This window comes from Phyllostomus discolor, chromosome 6, assembly GCF_004126475.2.
Source record: "Phyllostomus discolor isolate MPI-MPIP mPhyDis1 chromosome 6, mPhyDis1.pri.v3, whole genome shotgun sequence".
NCBI lineage: Eukaryota > Metazoa > Chordata > Mammalia > Chiroptera > Phyllostomidae > Phyllostomus > Phyllostomus discolor.
This window is the reverse complement of record NC_040908.2, coordinates 47,467,468-47,485,686: the sequence shown is the minus strand read 5'-3', so window position 1 is coordinate 47,485,686 and position 18,219 is coordinate 47,467,468. Positions and strand designations below refer to the sequence as shown.

The following is an 18,219-nucleotide window of genomic DNA, read 5'->3' as shown; positions in this document are numbered from 1 at the left end:
CTGAGAAGCAATGTGGTATATAAAAAGAGTGCTGGACTAGGAATCAGGAGATCTGGGTTTTATTTTATTTTTTGTTTTGCCATTAAGTAATTGTAATAAGCCTGAATAAGTCACTTAAGGCCTTTGAAATTCATTTTCCTAATCTCTGTGGAATGAAATATGTTATGCATCAGGCTAGATACTACATTAGTATAAAAAGACAGAAGCTGCTATCTTGGCAGGACTATCCCTGTTTTGATGTATTCTCAATGCCCAGCGCATAGTTAAGGTTGTCTTTTCCTTTCTCTTCTACTAGGTTGCAAGTAAATGAAACTGTTATATAATTTCTTGAATCTTCCTCATCTTTTTGAAAAAAAAAAAACCCATAGTTTATGTTTATCTATTTTTACCTGTAACAGAATATACCCCATTTTCTATTAATTTAAGGAACTGGCTTCAAATTATATGATTAGGCAATTGTTTGCAAAATCAACTTATGATGATACAGGTTAACAGCTTATAATGAGGCAAGTAATATATTTTAAATAATGGTTTATTTCATGCATTCTCAGTTGAGGTATACTTACACAATAACCTGAGGAAGAAAAGTCTAGATATCATTCACCATTGCCTTGCAATCAACAACAATAAAATTATTGTGGGTACAAGGAAAAAATGAACTAAACCTTAAACCAAATATACCACCTAGACAACTAAAATAATGGGCTATATTTAACATAAAAGTAGAATATAAAATTTAGCAAAAGTTACTATATGTTGCAAAAACAATTCCCTTGCTTTGGAGGATCTGGTTAAATCAGTAATATGTTCAAACCTGAAGCACTGACATATAAATTCTCTATAAATTCTTTATAAAGACTGGTGTCTTAGAACATCTGGACAGAAACCTAACTATGGACCAGCTCACTTCACGGTAGTAATCGGCACAGTTGCATCTGGGAAGATGGCTAAGAGCTTTAAGGAGAGATGGAGTGTGATCAGCATTCTTTTATATATTCCTAAGTTGAAAAGAGTCCTATGAGATTCCATAGTGCCAGACAGTAAAACAAGAAAAGCACATAATTGCATGTCTATTGCTTCACTTATACTTAAGCCCATAAGGAAAATACACCTCAGCTTATGCTATAAAGATTTTTACATTATTTATAATAAAGATAATTATTAATTACTAATCACATAACTTTTGTTCTAAATCCCTCACCTTTGGTGTTTATGTTCCTCATTTCACTTTCCAATTTGTCTTAAGAATTATCTTTTTATTTTTTATTGCAGCTATTGAAGATAGTTATAATGAAGTTTTAGAATAGATCCTCACAATGAGGTTCTATAAGTATATCAAACATAAGTATTTAATAACTAAGAGTAATACAAGAAACATAATGTAAAAATTACTCCAAATTCAAGCCTTGATCTAAAATTATCTTCACTGTTAGTTTAATTTCTAATATGCTTATACAGTTACAGGTTGGATGACCGTTAAATTACACATGAAGTTATTCGTCATCTTCCTTTCCAGTGCAGAGGAGGAAGCACGCAAATCTTAGGGTTGGAAGACGCAGAGTCCTACTGAAACACTGTGTCATACGAAAGGATTGCCTTCATAACATCCCATAAAAATCATCCATCCTCTGTTCTAATGCCGACCGTGAATTAACCAGTTCATGCTCTATTTAATTTACCCCTAACTTCTACTTGTTAGGTCTATTCAAAATATATCTAATCCACATTCCATACAATCACATTTTCCAGCATTTGGCTTTCTCATTTCTAGAAGAGGAAACAGAGGGCCATTTGGTATTGAAATTTTACTCTAAATAAAAGGCAGCAAATTAATGGTAAGAGTTAGGAACAATATGCATAGCAGCCAGATATAAATTGTTTTCTTTCCATAAGAATTTGAAAGCCTATCCTTTGGAAAAAATAATAGACAAAGTCAGCACACCAGAAAATTATGGCAGGCTCCTCAGTACTCACAACTTCTATGAATGCAGAGAGAGTAAAATGGAGTACAAAGATACTTAATGGAAAGGAAAAAAAGCAACTAAACACTGGAATTTATATAGGATCACTTTCTCAGAGTGCTTTCTAGGCTTTTGACTAGTAGCAGGTGAGCCAAATATCTGCTCAGCTTCTATGAAATCATAAACAGCCTGGCAAGTTTACCAGAGGACCAGAAAGGTAGCAATCACATACTGAAGGTATAAACATATTAAAAATTAATGACATGATTTTTACAAAATTTAAAAAATAAGGAATTAAATAGTGAGGGAGGTTACTTGTCAACTCGGGGCAAAACAGAATCCAGGTGAATCATAATACAAAGTAAATATTGTGAGTTATCCCAGAAAGACACTGTGGTTTGATAGTTTGGGGTAGTGGTGGTTTTTAATCAAAAGCAGATCAAATGCTATATAACCTAATTAAACATATTCATTGCATCAGACATTCCTTGTCTTTCTAGAAAGTCACTAGACATTCCTTGTGACTTTCTATAGTTAGCATCAGTAGTACATTTGTGCCAGGTCTAGCAATCTTTCCTCAATAGCACAGAATAGGGATGATTAAGGCTAATCATAGCCATATTGTTTGCAGTCGACCAGGGCCATGAACTAACATTAGAGCTGAACCAGGACTGGAGTTTTAAGCATTAATGTTGAAACTTGACATGCTATAAAGCTTATGCTCATTAGACTCAGTCCCCTCCCTACACTTGGGAGCCAGGTTCCAACAAGAAGGTAAAGAGATAAACAAAAAACACTGGAAGGATCCCCACAGAGCACTGTTAAAGGAAAGGGAAACCCTAAAGAAATATCACAATTAAATGTCCCCTTGGGAACTCACATATTCCCTTTACCACCTACAAGGCAGTGTATCAACACTATTCCTTTAATAATCTCAAAATAAATAATGTTTCTCACATGCACTATAGAAGGCTGCATTTAACAATAATTTAATAGTATTTTAACAATAACATCTATAATATATGTGATTTGATATCTATGACAAATATTATAACTAATATTTATTAAATGCTTGCTATACTTATTAGGCAGGATTATTTGCTACATATCAAGTTTTCAGTGTTTTAGGATAACTCATTTCATGTTTTCAAATACTCATTTCCTGAAATAAAACTACTCTAGGCATATAATTGTTAATAAAAAAAATCTGTTATATGAGGAATCTAATTTCATGTAAATATTTCAGATTTACTTTTATACTCTTTCCCTGATCTTCTCCTACCTACCAGTCAATATCACGAATGCTTCAAGTTACTTGAAATCTTTGAACCAAAGCATATTAAATATATATAACTGAAGAATGCAGACCCAGAAGAAGCAGAGATTGTACACACTAACACTGTAGAATGGACATGATGCACTAGGGAAGAAACTTGAGGAACTGGAACTCAAAGGTATGGCATAGAGAAATAGAATAGGAAGATGACGATGTGACTTACAGTGACAAATATTTAAATTCCTTAGGGAGAAAACAAGTTTAATTTTTAAAATTATATTAGAAAATAAATTTATACTCCTCAAAGGATAATAAGACACCATTAAGAGAGTGAAAAGGCAAGCCACAAACTACATATATCCTATAAAGAACTCATTGCAACAACAGCAACTCTCAAAAGTGTAGTCTACAGATGTCTGAGGACCCTCTCAGGGGTCCAACAAGGACAAACAATCTCCATAACAACACTGGATGTTATTTGCTTTTTTCATGGTGTTGACATTTGCACTAATGAGGTTTCACTTGCATTGGCATTTGCAAAAGCAATGATGGGCAAAACCACTAGTGCCATAGCTTGAATTAAGACTGTGGCACTAAACTGTACTGGTAGCCCTTGCATACATCACTGTCAGGTGCTCTCAGTAAAATAAATTCTAGTTGCATGTAGGAATGTCCTTGATAAAGCAGGAAAAATTATTCCTTTTATTAAATGTCCCCTCAGGAATTAATATCTCATATTTCCTTTACCACCGCCAAGGCAGCAAATAAACACTGTTCTGTTAATAACCTCAAATAACTAATGTATCTTGAGTATATCGCTGAGTACGTCTTTTTTATATTCTGCATGACACACAGGATAGTATGAATAAAGCATTTATGTTGCATGCTGGAGTGTGATAACTGTCTCAGGCAAAGCGTTGTGTGACTGAGTTACAAACTGAACTAGCCTTTTTTCACGGAATACGCTTTTTACTTGAAAGAATAGCTGACAGACAAATTATGTTATTCAAACTTGGGTTTTTGATGGGAATGTTCTTGAAAATTATAGAAATGCAGCTGAATGCCTCTTTAAAGAAAACTGACAGTATTAGTTGCCAATGACACAAGTAAAGCTTACAAGAAAAATTTTTAGTTTTAGAAAAGTAGTATCTGCCATCATGATATGGCTTCACAATACTTAAAAACTTTTTAAAATGACTGCTGGTAATGTTAACTAAACATGTTTTTTAAAAATATTGTATCATACAATGTATCAACATTTGGCAGATCTGACTCAGTGAAGCAATATTTTCTAAATGATCCATGTGTAATGCTACAAAACCATGCAAGGGTAAAGATCTATTCAAAGTACAAAAAATTCATTGACAAGGTTTCCACATTGAGACCAACCTATAAGAAACTATCATGTGTCAGCACTGGCCAGGTAGGTAGCTCAGGTGGTTAAAGCATCGTGCCCATACGCCAAGGCTATGAGTTTTGACCCCTGTCACAGCACATACAAGAGTCAACCAATGAATGCATAAGTGACTGGAACAACAAATCAACATCTCTCTTTCTCTCTCTCAGATCAATTTTAAAAACTTAAAAAAATATGCATAATGTCAAATTTTGTTAGAGTACCCAAAGAATGTCAACAATTATCTGAAAAGGCTAAATTCCTCCTCCTTTACAAACATGTATCTGTGCCACGTTTTCTCATGTATTTCAACAGAAAAAACATATTACAACAGACTGATGCAGAAGCAGATTTGAGATATCAAACTTTCTTATATTAAGCCAGGCAGTAAAGTTATATAAAACATCATGTGTTACTATTTTTTTTGGAAAATATAGTTATTTTTCTTGGAATATATGTTATTTTTGTTAATAAATAAAGGTGAACATTGTTATTTTAAAATATACACAAATACTTTATAAATCTCTCAGCATTAACTTTAAATGATAAATATTGGTAGATATAAACAGCCTAAACAGAAGCTCTTTGGAGTCCTTAAATGAGAAGAGTGTAAAGGCATCTGAAGATAAAAAAGTCTGGGAACAGCTTTATTAGCCTCCTATTGCTCCTGAAGCTAATTAGAAATGTAGTGGTGTAAAACAATACAAAGTTATTGTCTTAGAGTTTGGGGGAATCAGAAGAACAGAATAGGTATTTGGAACTAAAATTAAAGGCATCTTTTCTTTTAGAAGCTATAGGGGGGAGTCTGTTCCTTGTTTTTTTTCCAGCTTCTAGAAACTACCCATATTCCTTGGCTCCTGCCTATCTCACGCCAACCTTTGCTTCTGTCAGTACATCTCCCTTTCTGACTCCAACACTCTTACCTCCCTCTTAGGAGGACCCTTGACTTACAAGAAGTACATCCAGATAATACAAGATGACCTCCCTGTCTCAAGACCCTTAACTTAATCATACATGTGGAGTTCCTTTTGCTATTAACATACTCGCAGGTTCTGGGGATGAGGATGTGGGCATCTTTTGAAGATCATTTTTCTGTTCACCACGAACACTGAACTAAATATATACTGAACTCCTTAAAAATCATTAATTAAAATACAGACAACCTAAATTTAAAAATGGGCAAGAGACTTGAACAGATACTTCACAACAAGAGAGTATGCAAATGGTCCATTAGAGTATGAAATGCCACTATTTCATTAGTCTTCAAAAAATGGCAATTAAAAACATCAATGTTTTAATAGATATACAGATATAGGTAGATACATAGATTAGATATAGATACATCTAGTAAAGGAATTAAAATAATAAAGACAGATAAACTCAAATTTTGGCAAGTATGCAAATTAACTGCAACTCCTATATATGTTACTGGTAAAAAATATAAATTGATATAATCCTTTGGAAAATTATGTGGCAGAGTGTGAACACTTTCATGCCCTGTGGCACAGCAATTCCACCACTAAGAACGTACTTAAAAGAAATATGTTCATTCATTAAAATACATACAGAAGTTTCCAAAAAACACTATTTCTAATAAACAAAAGCTAGAAACAACTCAAATGTCCAACAACTTCAGAACAGATAACAAATTGTGATATATCCATATGGTGGAATATTATATAGAAATAAAAAAGAACAAAAGTATTTCTACATACACTGATGAATCTCATAGATGTAATGTTGAGTCTAAGAAACAACACCCAAAAAAAGAGTACATATTGTGTCATTCCACAAACAGACAAAACCAAGCTATAGTATTAGAAACTCAGATGATGATCGCCCTCAGGGAAACAGGTATGGACTTGATGGGAGAAAGGCTTGATGGTTCTGGAAACTGGTAATGTCCGGTTTCTTGATCTTGGTGCTGATCTCATGGGTATGTCTATTCTGTGAAAATTCATCAAACTATTTAGTATTTATAATTTGTTCACCTGTTTATTATTCTTTACTTTAAAAAGAAAACAGTGCCACAACTGGTATGGCTCAGTGTGAGTGCCGGCCTGCAAACCAAAGGGTCGCTGGTTCAATTCCCAGTCTAGGGCACATGCCTGGGTTGCAGGCCAGGTCCCCAGTAGGGGGCACTTGAGAGGCCACCACACATTGATGGTTCTCTCCCTCCCTTCTTCTCTCTAAAAAATAAATAAAATCTTTTTAAAAAAAATAAAAAGAAAATAGCACACGAAGCTTTTTGTTTTCTAAAGAATGGACTATTTACAAAAACATATTTTCAAGGTCTCCTTAACTAAAACAATGAGCTACAGGGGTCACTGTGCCTGTTTCACAACAACAGAAGTGTAGCTACGGTACACATAGCACCAAAAATATCATTCTAGAGAACCATCCTTAGATTTTATAAAGCTCTAGTTGGAATCCATGTTCACATGTAGGAAAAACAGACACAGAAGGAAACTACCTTCACTAAAGTTCATGTTAGACTTCTTGAGACTTCAGAGTTAGGACCTGTTTGTGTACTCAAAGACAGATTCCCATTTTCAGGTCACTGTCACCTGTTCCTCCTAAGACTATCTTGCAATGGAGTTATCAAGAGACACAAAGATCAAAGGAAATTTAAAATGAACACAAAAACATCAAGCAAACAAAAGGACTCATGGACACAGTCAACAGTGTGGTGATTGTGGTGATTGGGAGGGGCGTGGGTGGAGGTGGAGGAGGGTACAAGGGGGATAATGAAAATGCAAAAAAAAAAAAAACAATAAAAATAAACTATTACCAAAATATCAATCTGCCCAAACAGGACAAAACACACACAACATAAAACTCCCCCTGCGTTAGCTTGGCAGTCACTGCTAAGTGTTGACCAAAGTCTCCACCTCAGAACACTTAAAGAGAGCAAATCACTCATTGGCAGGGATGCTGTAAAGGCAATCAAATTACCCTGCCTTAAATAAGAATAACAAATAGATATTCTTAACAGAAACCCTTTCAAAAATATAATGCATTTGAGGATAGAAAATCAATTTTTTGGCTGTGAGCATGCGTGTTACTCTAATAACTTTTTAAGAAGCCAGTTTTTCCTTAAGAAGAACCTGAGCCTCATCCATAGCCAGGGAGCTAGAGAGCAAAAAGCCTGCGGCTGGCTGCTAACTCAAAGTAGGAGTCCCCAGGCAAGTATGCTCTGTGTCTGATTTCCAATCTTGCGTGTTATTTGTTTGGAGAGGTGCTAGCACTTACTAAAACTACAGTGAACTGTGGCTACACACCACCATGAGCATCTCAGAGCAGCAGCATGGACCAGATTCCCTTATTTAACTGCGTACTCCTCACCCCACAACACATGCACTGGGTGTGCTGGAGGGTCTTGGCACCACGCGGCAGGCTCAAAGTTACCATCTTGTCAAAGAAGCAAAAATGCAGTTTACAATGACCCAACTGCAACATTGTGAAGCAGCAGTATTTTCTTCCATGGGAACTTGGATAAATACTGTTTCAGCTATAAAGATCTAAACATTTTAAATGAAGCAAGTCCTTAAACATATTTAAAATGACTACCAAGAAATTACAAAATACTGACAATTTTGAAAAAGAATACAGTTACACCACCAAAACAACTACTTAGTTAACATATTTCCTGCTGAACGTTTTCTCTACTACGAATGTGATTGAACGTTTTCTCTACTACGAATGTGATTTTAGAGTTTCTACATACTTACAATCATTTTGTTTACAAAATGTTCATTCTGCTTCTTTGACATTATATTAGAAATCCTCTGCAATGTTATTATTTAATATTCACAAAGTTAGTTTTAATAAATGCATGATAGTTCACTGAATAGTATTATAGTTTATACAACCATATACCTGTTATTACGCAGTTAAAATTACTTTAAACTACTTGCTCTTATAAGCAATAATTACTTTGTCCTCAGAAAACACTTCAGCTTCCCACCATCCCAGAACCACCGAGAAAGATTCAAAGCAGCCTCCCTTCCATTTTTACAGGGATCTGAGATGTTAGGGTAACCAGACACAGCAGTACCTAAGATCCTCTCACTGGTATCTCTCACTCACAACCAGCACATCAGATTCGGAGAGACGGAACTGAAGGATTTTGTAGTTCTTTAGGCTAAGTTCTGCTTACCTCTTATCGCCAAAAACAAGATTAGAAGTAAATGGCTCATAGTATTTGGAATCAAACATTCTTAATCTTCTATTTAATAATTATAAGAGCAGCAGACAATCCAAAGATCAGGATCACTTAAGAGGCACGAGACTACTGGCTGAACATAACCAGAAATAATGGCTGCTGCTATTGGGATCAGTAGTTTTATGTCGGGGGAGGAGTGCTAAGTAACAGCTCAATAAACCAAGATATCTGTGAAGAAATACAAAACTAAAGAATTTAGTCACTAAAACAACTGACTAAATGCACAGCCCCCATACCACGCTAACACAAAGGTTTCAAACCACTCTATGTGGATCAGATTACCAAAATCTTAACAGCATGTAAACAGGAAACAATCAACTTCTCACTAGGCAGGTAAATCATTAGCAAATCTGTAATTTCTGTCCCTTCAGAGGAGGAAAAAAGAAAAAAAAATTCCTTGGACACTAGCTTTACCTACATAATTAATTTGAAGAAAAATTTGGTGGATATCCTGAAGGCTATGACTTGTCTGCTCCCTTGAGGACACCTGAAACTTCCTTAATTTGCTCCAGAGAGAACCATAGGGACTGGGCTGACTTAAAGAATCATTATCACAGGTGGAGCAGAGAATTTCCACAGGAGGTGTAGCTAAGAGAATTAGGTTAGGTTAGAAACAGGCAGCTCACTTACTGGTACTTTCCCATTACCAGAGTTTCCACTTTTTGGCACATTATCATAATTAATGTCTCCAAGAGCTATACCAGTCATAACAAAAATTTTATACACTAACAAAAAAAAAAAAGAAAGAAAGGAAAAGACAAAAATCTCACAGAGAAAATAGCATTTAATGATGGCTCCATGAAACATAGTTAGAGGTAACATAACCCAGCAGCAAGGGAACATGGGCTTTGGAGGCAGGCAGTTCACACCCCAGATCCACTACCTGTCAGGGGTGTCAAACTCACTTTCACTAGGGGCCACATCAGCCTCATAGTTGCCTTCAAGGGCTGAATGCAATTTTAGGACTGTATCAATGTAACTACTCCTTAACTAGGGGCAAGGAGCTCAGCACTGCTGTGGGGAAAACAAGGTGGAGGGCCAGATTGGGTACACAGGTCTTGTGTTTGTCACCTGTGCTGTAGATGATTAATTTTTAACACAATAGTAAACCTCTCTATGCTTTACTCTTCTAATCTGTAAAATGGGATAATAATGTGTTTGCAAATTTGTTACAAGGAATGAGAGTATGTATATATCTATACACATACATTATATATTTGCATATACTCTCATATATGCATGTATGGACATATATACACATGTATGTATACGTGTATGTGTGCAGATAGACACATGTTTTTATTCCACACAAATTTATGTGTATACATATTTTTATATGAGTATGTATATAGTAAACACACAGCATATGCCTTATAATAAACATAAGGCATATGCTGTATGTTTAAACATAATACCTTAGACATGTTATATACTCAAAAGATAGTAGCTACTATTAAATAATAAAAGACAGTTTTATATAGTGGAGTAAGCATGACCCAGAGTAAAAGGACCTAGGACCTACCCACACTATTGATTCATCTTCTGACCTTGGGCTGCACCATTCTAGGCTGCGCTGTCCACATTTGCCAAATAAAAAAGACAGTAACTATCCATACATCAGAGAGGTTATTCTATAAACCAAATGAGATAATGAGAGTACACAACAGAAGTTTCACATTCAAGGTGATACACATATGCACAGAAGTTTTTTATAAATTAAAATTCCATCACTTGCAAAACAATGATTGTTTTAAAATTGGGGGTAAACTTGAGAGAATATGAAAGGAGAAAGACAAATATAGAATGTTAACCCAAACAAATTTTAGGACCTTGTCTCAGAATAACAGTTTATGGCTTCATTCTTGTTAATAATTAAGTGGTTGTTTTTAATGATAAAGATGATCCACAAGTGGTTTTCGATTCCCTTATTTTATTATTCAAAACAAGTAAATTTCACAAAAAAAATTTGTTCATCTTTTCATGCAAGATGCTGTACTACATGCAAATATAGAGATGAATAGAACAAGGTCTCTCTCCATAGAGCTCACTGTCCTATAGCTGGCAATCAATTTGATGGGCATGATGGGAAAATAGAAAAGTTTTAATGTCGAATAAATTTGTTTAAATACAGACCCTGCCACATATCTGCTGTATGTCTTGCAAAGTACATAACTTCCCAAGTTCATGTTCTCTTTACTGAAATGCAATTATAGCACTCATCTGATTGAGGCATTTTTAATCTTCATTAATTGGGGTGATGCACATGTAAAATATTTGGAACACAAGAGGTTACCCTGATTACCACCCTCCCCTTCTGTGAAGTAAGCACACAAATGGATGACACATTCAACCCAAGGCAGAGTTAGACTAGTGCCATAAAGAAGAAAGCTGGTTCTTCCTTACCAGGTTCTTTCAGCCAGGTTCAGTCAGACCTGGCTGAAAGAACTGGAGAAGGTTTTATGGAACCTGTAGGACTTGAAATGAGACTTGAAATATTGGTAAGATTTCAATATATGTAGTTAAAGGACAAAAGCAGTTAAAATATTCAACGAGGCATGGAAAAAACAAGGGTAGAGAGAGTTGGGTGTATGTGACAAAGAGCATTACTTCAGTTTTTGGGAGGAATGTCTTGGGCAAATAGGAAATTGAGATAGAGAGATAAAGTCAAAAAGGTAGTTTGGGAGTCACATTATGGAAAGTGTTGATGGTTCCAGAGAAGATTTTGTCCTTAATGAGAGGCACTGACAGTTTCCAAACAGCAGGATCATTTGGTTAGTGCTGAGATGGCAGCAGTTCATAAAATTAACTGGAGTGCTAATAGAAATGCCCATTTTAGGAGGGTTTTAGACAGGAAGAATTTCAGGAACTTCTGTGTAGAAAATAACTTTCCCTGAAAAATGACCCATCAACTAACTGGCCAGGAACGATGGCCAAGGACAGGCATCGCTGTATTTTTAGACAAAGGAAGTTAAGGCAAACCAAGAGAGATCTTGCCCCAGGTTATATAAATTAACATTAACAGCAGACAGAGAAAACAAATTCAGGATTCCCTCCTTGGAGTCTGTTACTTGAGAAAGTATTTCCTCTCTCTCAAGCATTTCTGAAAAAGATAATTATCAGGATAACAGTATAAACTCTCAAAAGTATGCACTTATGCTGAGCATGCAAAATGGGTAGCTGTGTGTACAATTGTAAATTATACAAAGAAACCTAAAAAAAAATGTTTGTGAACACACCTCATTTGTTAATTCAAAGTACACAGAAACATTTTAGAACTCTTAACTGTGGAAAACCTTATTACTGAAATTACTTCTGATTTCTCATGAAAATAGGCAGGTCACCTTAGTTACCAAACCTCAAGAGAAAAACAGTAGCAGATTTCAGTAATTTCTCCCTTACATTCGCTATCTAATGGGAGCACAATCGAGGACATTTCTACTACCCAAACACACACGTACCTAGACACTGACTATCTCTTTGACTATGTTGCAATCGTGGTGACAAAACATCCCTGGCAACTATAAAAAATTGGGGATTTCAAAATGTAAGATAGTAGTATTTGCCTTTTTCTTTACAGTTCTGTCCATATCATGTGCACATTTGCTATTGTTCAATATTCCTCTTGGACAGGGAGCCCCTCTTGCCAAGGAATTTCAAATAAGAAAGTCACCTTAATTAAAAGACAAACGATTTGGGTTCTTTCTCAAAAAGAGCTCCTTCCTTTATCATTTTTCACTAATAATGCCTAAAAGCAAATCTTAGACACAGCTCTGTTTCTCTAATATATTTTATGAAATGAGGTTCCAGGAAGAAGTTATTCAGCATGCTGGGGAGAATAAACACAAATTCTGTGCATCTATTTGCTGTCTGTGGAAAACCAGAAGAAGGGTTTAGAAGCCACACTAATTTGATTCTAGAGAAAAAATACAGTAGTTGATGAATACAACTACTTTTTGAAAGGGTGGCTTCACAAAGAGATCTCTATAAGAGGCAAGACAGAAAAGGGGCATTTGTGGAAGCAATACTGAAGATTTAGGGCTATGAATTACCTCTGGCTTTGATTCTGAGTAGTAGGTGGTAAGGTGATTCTGAATGGTACAATCAACTCAATCTACACAGAGAAGTTATAGTATTTAGGTAACTCAAAAATAAACAAAAGTAGAAAAAAATTCTCAAATAATTATTTAAACTATAGACCCATAAAGAAGGTCACAACTTTACAGGTGGAAAAAGCATGCACTTTGAGTTAGATAAACATGTGTTTAATCCAAAGTACCACTTCTAAATGGCCTACAGGTGAAAGGAAGGAACCATTGTATCATATGACATGTATAAACAGTGACACTTATTAGGGTGTTGTTTTTATTTTGTAAGAACAGAAAAAAATAAACAAAGAAGATGAATATATGGAAAACTTTTCCAGACGGCTTTGACTTTGAAAAAAAGGTATTTTTTTAAAATAATACTTCAAAATCTTACTCAAGTAACCATACAATACATGAGGAGACATATAGCCAAAATACAATTGGTCATTTTTCTTCCAAAAAATGAAACAGATTTTAAAACAATCTTTCTTCAGTAAAATTATTTTATCATATAAGTTAATTACCAAAGACAGAATAATCTTTGAGATAGAAATTAATGATTCTAAGTAGCACCTTCTCCCACTGGTAGGATTATAAAAGCAGCAAATGTTTCCTGATGGGGAAAAAAATTTAAACAAAGATAAACAAAATGGAAAAATTAAGAGCTACACAGAAATAAATATAGTTAAACCAGGGAGTATCTAAGTCTAGATTTTCTACTATGTATAATATAGATGATAATGTGTCTATAGCTATATTAATAAAAATGAGATATTATATATATGATTTTGCAATCTGCTTTTCAATTAAGAGATTATTAAAATGTTTTAAAATAACATTTTAATTATAATTTAGCTAATACATTTATTACAAACTTTGTAATAAACAGAATAAAGAATATAAACTTCCATATTTTGATAGAAAAAGACTACGGTCATTAATTTTTTCATATTTATTTGGCAAATACTGTCCATTTTGTATCCAAATAAATTTCAGAATTATCTTAAGATACCCACCACTGAATTTACTTGACATTCATTGCAATTAGAATAATTTTTTAAATACTCTACAATAAGAAATATTCCCATCCTGGAACTCTGTATTTGCACATAATGAAGTCTCTTTTAAATGACTCTCTAACCTGTTCTTCACATTGATTCTACATAGAACTTGTTAAGCGTACTCATGGAAATCTTACAGCTTATGCCCCAGTAGCAAATAGGGCATTTTTTGCAATATATTTTCTATGAGGATATTACTAATAGAAGAGAAACTTATTTGTTTTATAAGTGGACCATCTAACTAACTAAGGTCTTATTGATCCTAATTATTTTTAACTTCATTTTCTTGGGTTTTTCAACTATTCAGTAATAATCTATGAAGAATGACAATATTATGGCTTATTACATTGTTTATAATTTATTTTTTGTTACCTTGTTTATTTGATAAAATTTCTAAAGCAGCTGTTAAAAATACCTCACCACACTCCTGACGCTGATGCAGACATGCGTTGTTAGTGTCACGCTGGTGCGTGCACGGGGGCTGCTGAGTGACGCAGATGTTCCTCACACTGGTATTGAGATACTACGTTGCTCATATTTTAGTAAGTTGTTTTTCAAACAAATCAGGAATGCAAGCTGAATGTTAATACAATGTCTCTTTAGAAAATATAAAGATGATTATATACTTTATCTCTACCTATTAATGGGATAAATTTTATTAATTGATTTTAATATAGCAAACCATTCTTGCATTTTAGAATAACGCCAACATGGTAGTACCAAATTACTTTCTTAAAACACTTTAGAATTCACTTGCTAAAATCTTTCTCCATTTTACTTTTTTTATCCATAATTGTGAGACTAGTTTGTAGTTTGCTCTTTTGTGCTATTTTTTTCTGGCTTTGGTATCAAGATGAAGCTAGATGAACTCATCTAGTTTTCTGCAGGCCAATGCTCCCATTAAGTACTAATAGAGGCAGATTTTTAAAATCTTAGAAAAAACATATATTTTAACACACCAGAAGACTGTGAAGCAGTAAAGACTAAAGGGAATAAAACTGCAAAGAGGGCAAACCTTTCATAGGTGAGCCGAGGACCTGTGGCTCTCCCTGGAAGCATCCACCAAAGCTGGGCATTGGAACAGACTGTGGACCTGGTTAGGTCCAGGTACCGGACAGCTGCTGAGGTGCAAATATATCACTGAATTGCTGCTGCTTCTGTTGTGAAGCTGAAATGCCAAAACTGGAGATTTGAGGGCCAGTTTTGTACCCAAGACATTTTCTGAAATCTAAAGCTACACAACTAAAAAAAAAAAATAAGGGTTTAAGCCAAAACCTCTGAAAAGCAAAGATTTCCCAGCCTCACAGTGTTTCAGAGAAAAAGACTCAGTAGAGGGAGAATTCATGAGAACCTCAGGTGAGCGCCAAAAGCTTCTGAGGGAGTGGGTAAACTGACTACAGTCTCAAACCACTTCTTTTCCTGCTGGCAACTGTTAATCTGAGTAAGACAGGAGGCGGCTGAAGTGATAAAGTTTCTCAGAAAACTGGAAATTTCCATAACCCTCTTAGTGCTGAAGAGTCAATGACCTGCCAGGCTCTTCTGAAAAGCCCCAAAGAACCTCGCTCTACCAACAGGGGTGAAACAAAGATATGCACAGCCGCATTCCAAGCCTGACCTGAATCAGCCCACTATTGGATTACAGTGATGAGGCTCCACCCACAACTCACCCACAGGTTCTACCTACTTAGCAAGGGAAAAAGTAAACCAAAGCTGGTGGGAGATGATACTACCAGGAACCTGTACATAGATAGGACCACATTACTCAAAACCAAGGAAAAAAGGAATCAGAAACAAATCCACCACTATATAAATGAAGGACACATTAGTAACAGTAAACAAAGGCTTTAAGATGACTGTGACTATATGCTCAAGAAAACAGAGAAAAGATAAATTATATAAAAAGATGGAGAATTTTACTAGAAAATTTGAGGTTATAAAAAATTCTAGAATTAAAAAATACATACCTGAAATTCTAACTCCTAAGTTTCTCTTTTATTTCTACCAAGGCATTCATTATGTGTCTGTACTAATTACCCTCAAGTCACAAGGAATATAAGTAGATATAATATTAGGGAATATTTTCAGAATAAACAAAATGCAAAAGGAAATGAAAAAATAATACAAGATGTCTCTAAATCTTGTTAAGAGATGATTATAATAGTGTGAGCTTTTGTGCACTAGAGAACTTCTAGAAACAAACAAATATCCTTCACCAAACTAAATCTGTAAGAGAGCCTTTTCCATATGATGGACAAAGTAAAAGCGGCGGTACTCACAGGAAGGTGTGTGAACACAGCAAAGGTGCTGCGCAGAAAGGCAATGAGGTCCACCAGGTAGTCACTAGCCCTGCTGCCCAAATCTCCCGTCATCCAGTCATAGTCGGCCAGCTGTAGAAACTGGTCTATCTTCTGATTTAAATTGGTATAGATCTCTTCTTCAGCTGCATGTCTGGCATCCTGAGAAACACAAAATTTTAAAAATCACTGAGACTTCTAGCATAAGCATAGCAGAAATTTCTCCTTGGAAACATCTCACACACATCCACTAAATAACATAACTGGGACTATTAAGTGATATCACAGTTTCCACGAATTTTTCTCTATTCAAAAGCACAATGGAGTATTTTCAATTTTCTGTCTACAAGACAAGCTATTATTTTGCTTCACCGAACAGTGACACTGGCACTCTCCTCAGCTATCTGCATCCTTTTATACTTTCTTCTCTCTGCTCAAAATTACACTCACTCTCAGGACTCCAGTCCCCTTCATCTCATCTGGGACTCCAAGAAACTCCTGCCTATAATACTACTCTCTCTATATCCCTTACTCTCGTCACTTTGTTTATTATAAATATCCTGAAGTTTTGACTGAATGCTACATATTCCCACAAGTTACTCCCCTACCTCTCTAATTTCTTTGCCGGCAAGCTTCTTCAAAAGTTGGTATACTCCAATGTTTCCTAAGTTGTGTTCTATGTAACACTAGTCCTGAACAATGCTAAAACAACAGCAAAAGGCTTCCTAGGTCAAATAAGTTTGAGGAACCCTGTTAGAAAGACTCTTGATGTACACTGGTATATAAAAGACTCTAAGAAATGTTGTGGGGCTAATGACCAAATAAAACTGTTTTCAAGACAAAAGGGTCTACATGGCACCCAGGCAATAACAGTGCTATCACCATGGAGTGGTCCAGGATAGACCAGGACCTCCATGCTACCACATCCAGTACTCATTTTTCAGTCTGATTTTACCTGATCTCTGTTAAACATTCTCTGCTGGAACTGTGTTTTTCTTTGGCTTTCGTGACATGGTCTTCTCCTGATTTTACTTTTACCTTTCTAACCTCTAATCCTTTCACTTTTGCTGGGTGATTTTATCAACCCTTATGGCTCCCACTGTCTTTGTCCAAACCCACTGATATTCAAAACCCACATACCTGATTGCTTCCTGGGTGTTGTGATCCACAGAAACTTTGGATACAGTAAGTCCAGGATAAGACTGATCATAATTCTCACTCTTTACCTATTCAGTTCAGCCCAAGGCAGAGATCTAAGCAACATATTGGATTCCATTCATTCCTCAGTCAGTCACTGTCCTAAATTTCTAATTCCTATGCTCCTCTCCATTTTCACCTTTCTAATGGCCACAGATTTTGCAACGTACTTACATATCATAATACAGGCATTTACTGTGTTTATTAATATGAATAATGTTTCCATGGACACTTCTGTGCTTAGACCTTTACGTATATATACGATAATCTATAAACATGATTATCTACCTGTGTAATAATCGACTGCCCTGGAATTTCCATTTCACTAAGTGTTTTATTTCCATTAATAAATCTTATATTTTAGAAACTTAGGATTAAAGAAATATTGAGCAGAAAGTCACATTTACTGCCCTCCCATCCTCCTTCCACTGTTTTCCCTATTAAAACATGCAGTAGTGAGTTTTAATCAATTAGTTGTTACAAATTGAGGAACCAATATTGATAATTTATTAGTAACTAAAGTCCACAGTGTGGACTACGGTTTATTCTGAATTGAACAGTTCTATGGATACTAAAAAATGCAAAGTGTTATGTATTCACCATACAGCATCATAAAGAATAGTTTCCTTGCCCTAAAAACTCACTCACTCAGCTCTATTTATTCACCCCTCCCTCCCTCATTCCCTGGACCCTGGCAACAACTGATCTTTCTATTCTCTCTATA

The 18,219-nt window shown here is 35.3% G+C and overlaps 1 protein-coding gene across 7 annotated transcripts in view; it reads right to left on the bottom strand.

Moving 5' to 3' along the window:
- Positions 1-18,219, bottom strand: part of EXOC6B (exocyst complex component 6B) — a 559,588-nt gene that overhangs the window by 213,273 nt on the left and 328,096 nt on the right. For all 7 annotated transcript variants that reach the window (XM_028514764.2, XM_028514769.2, XM_028514763.2 and 4 more), the window contains one exon: positions 16,281-16,460. In XM_028514764.2, coding sequence (XP_028370565.1) covers positions 16,281-16,460 — 180 coding nt within the window. The remainder of the gene's footprint in view (positions 1-16,280; positions 16,461-18,219) is intronic.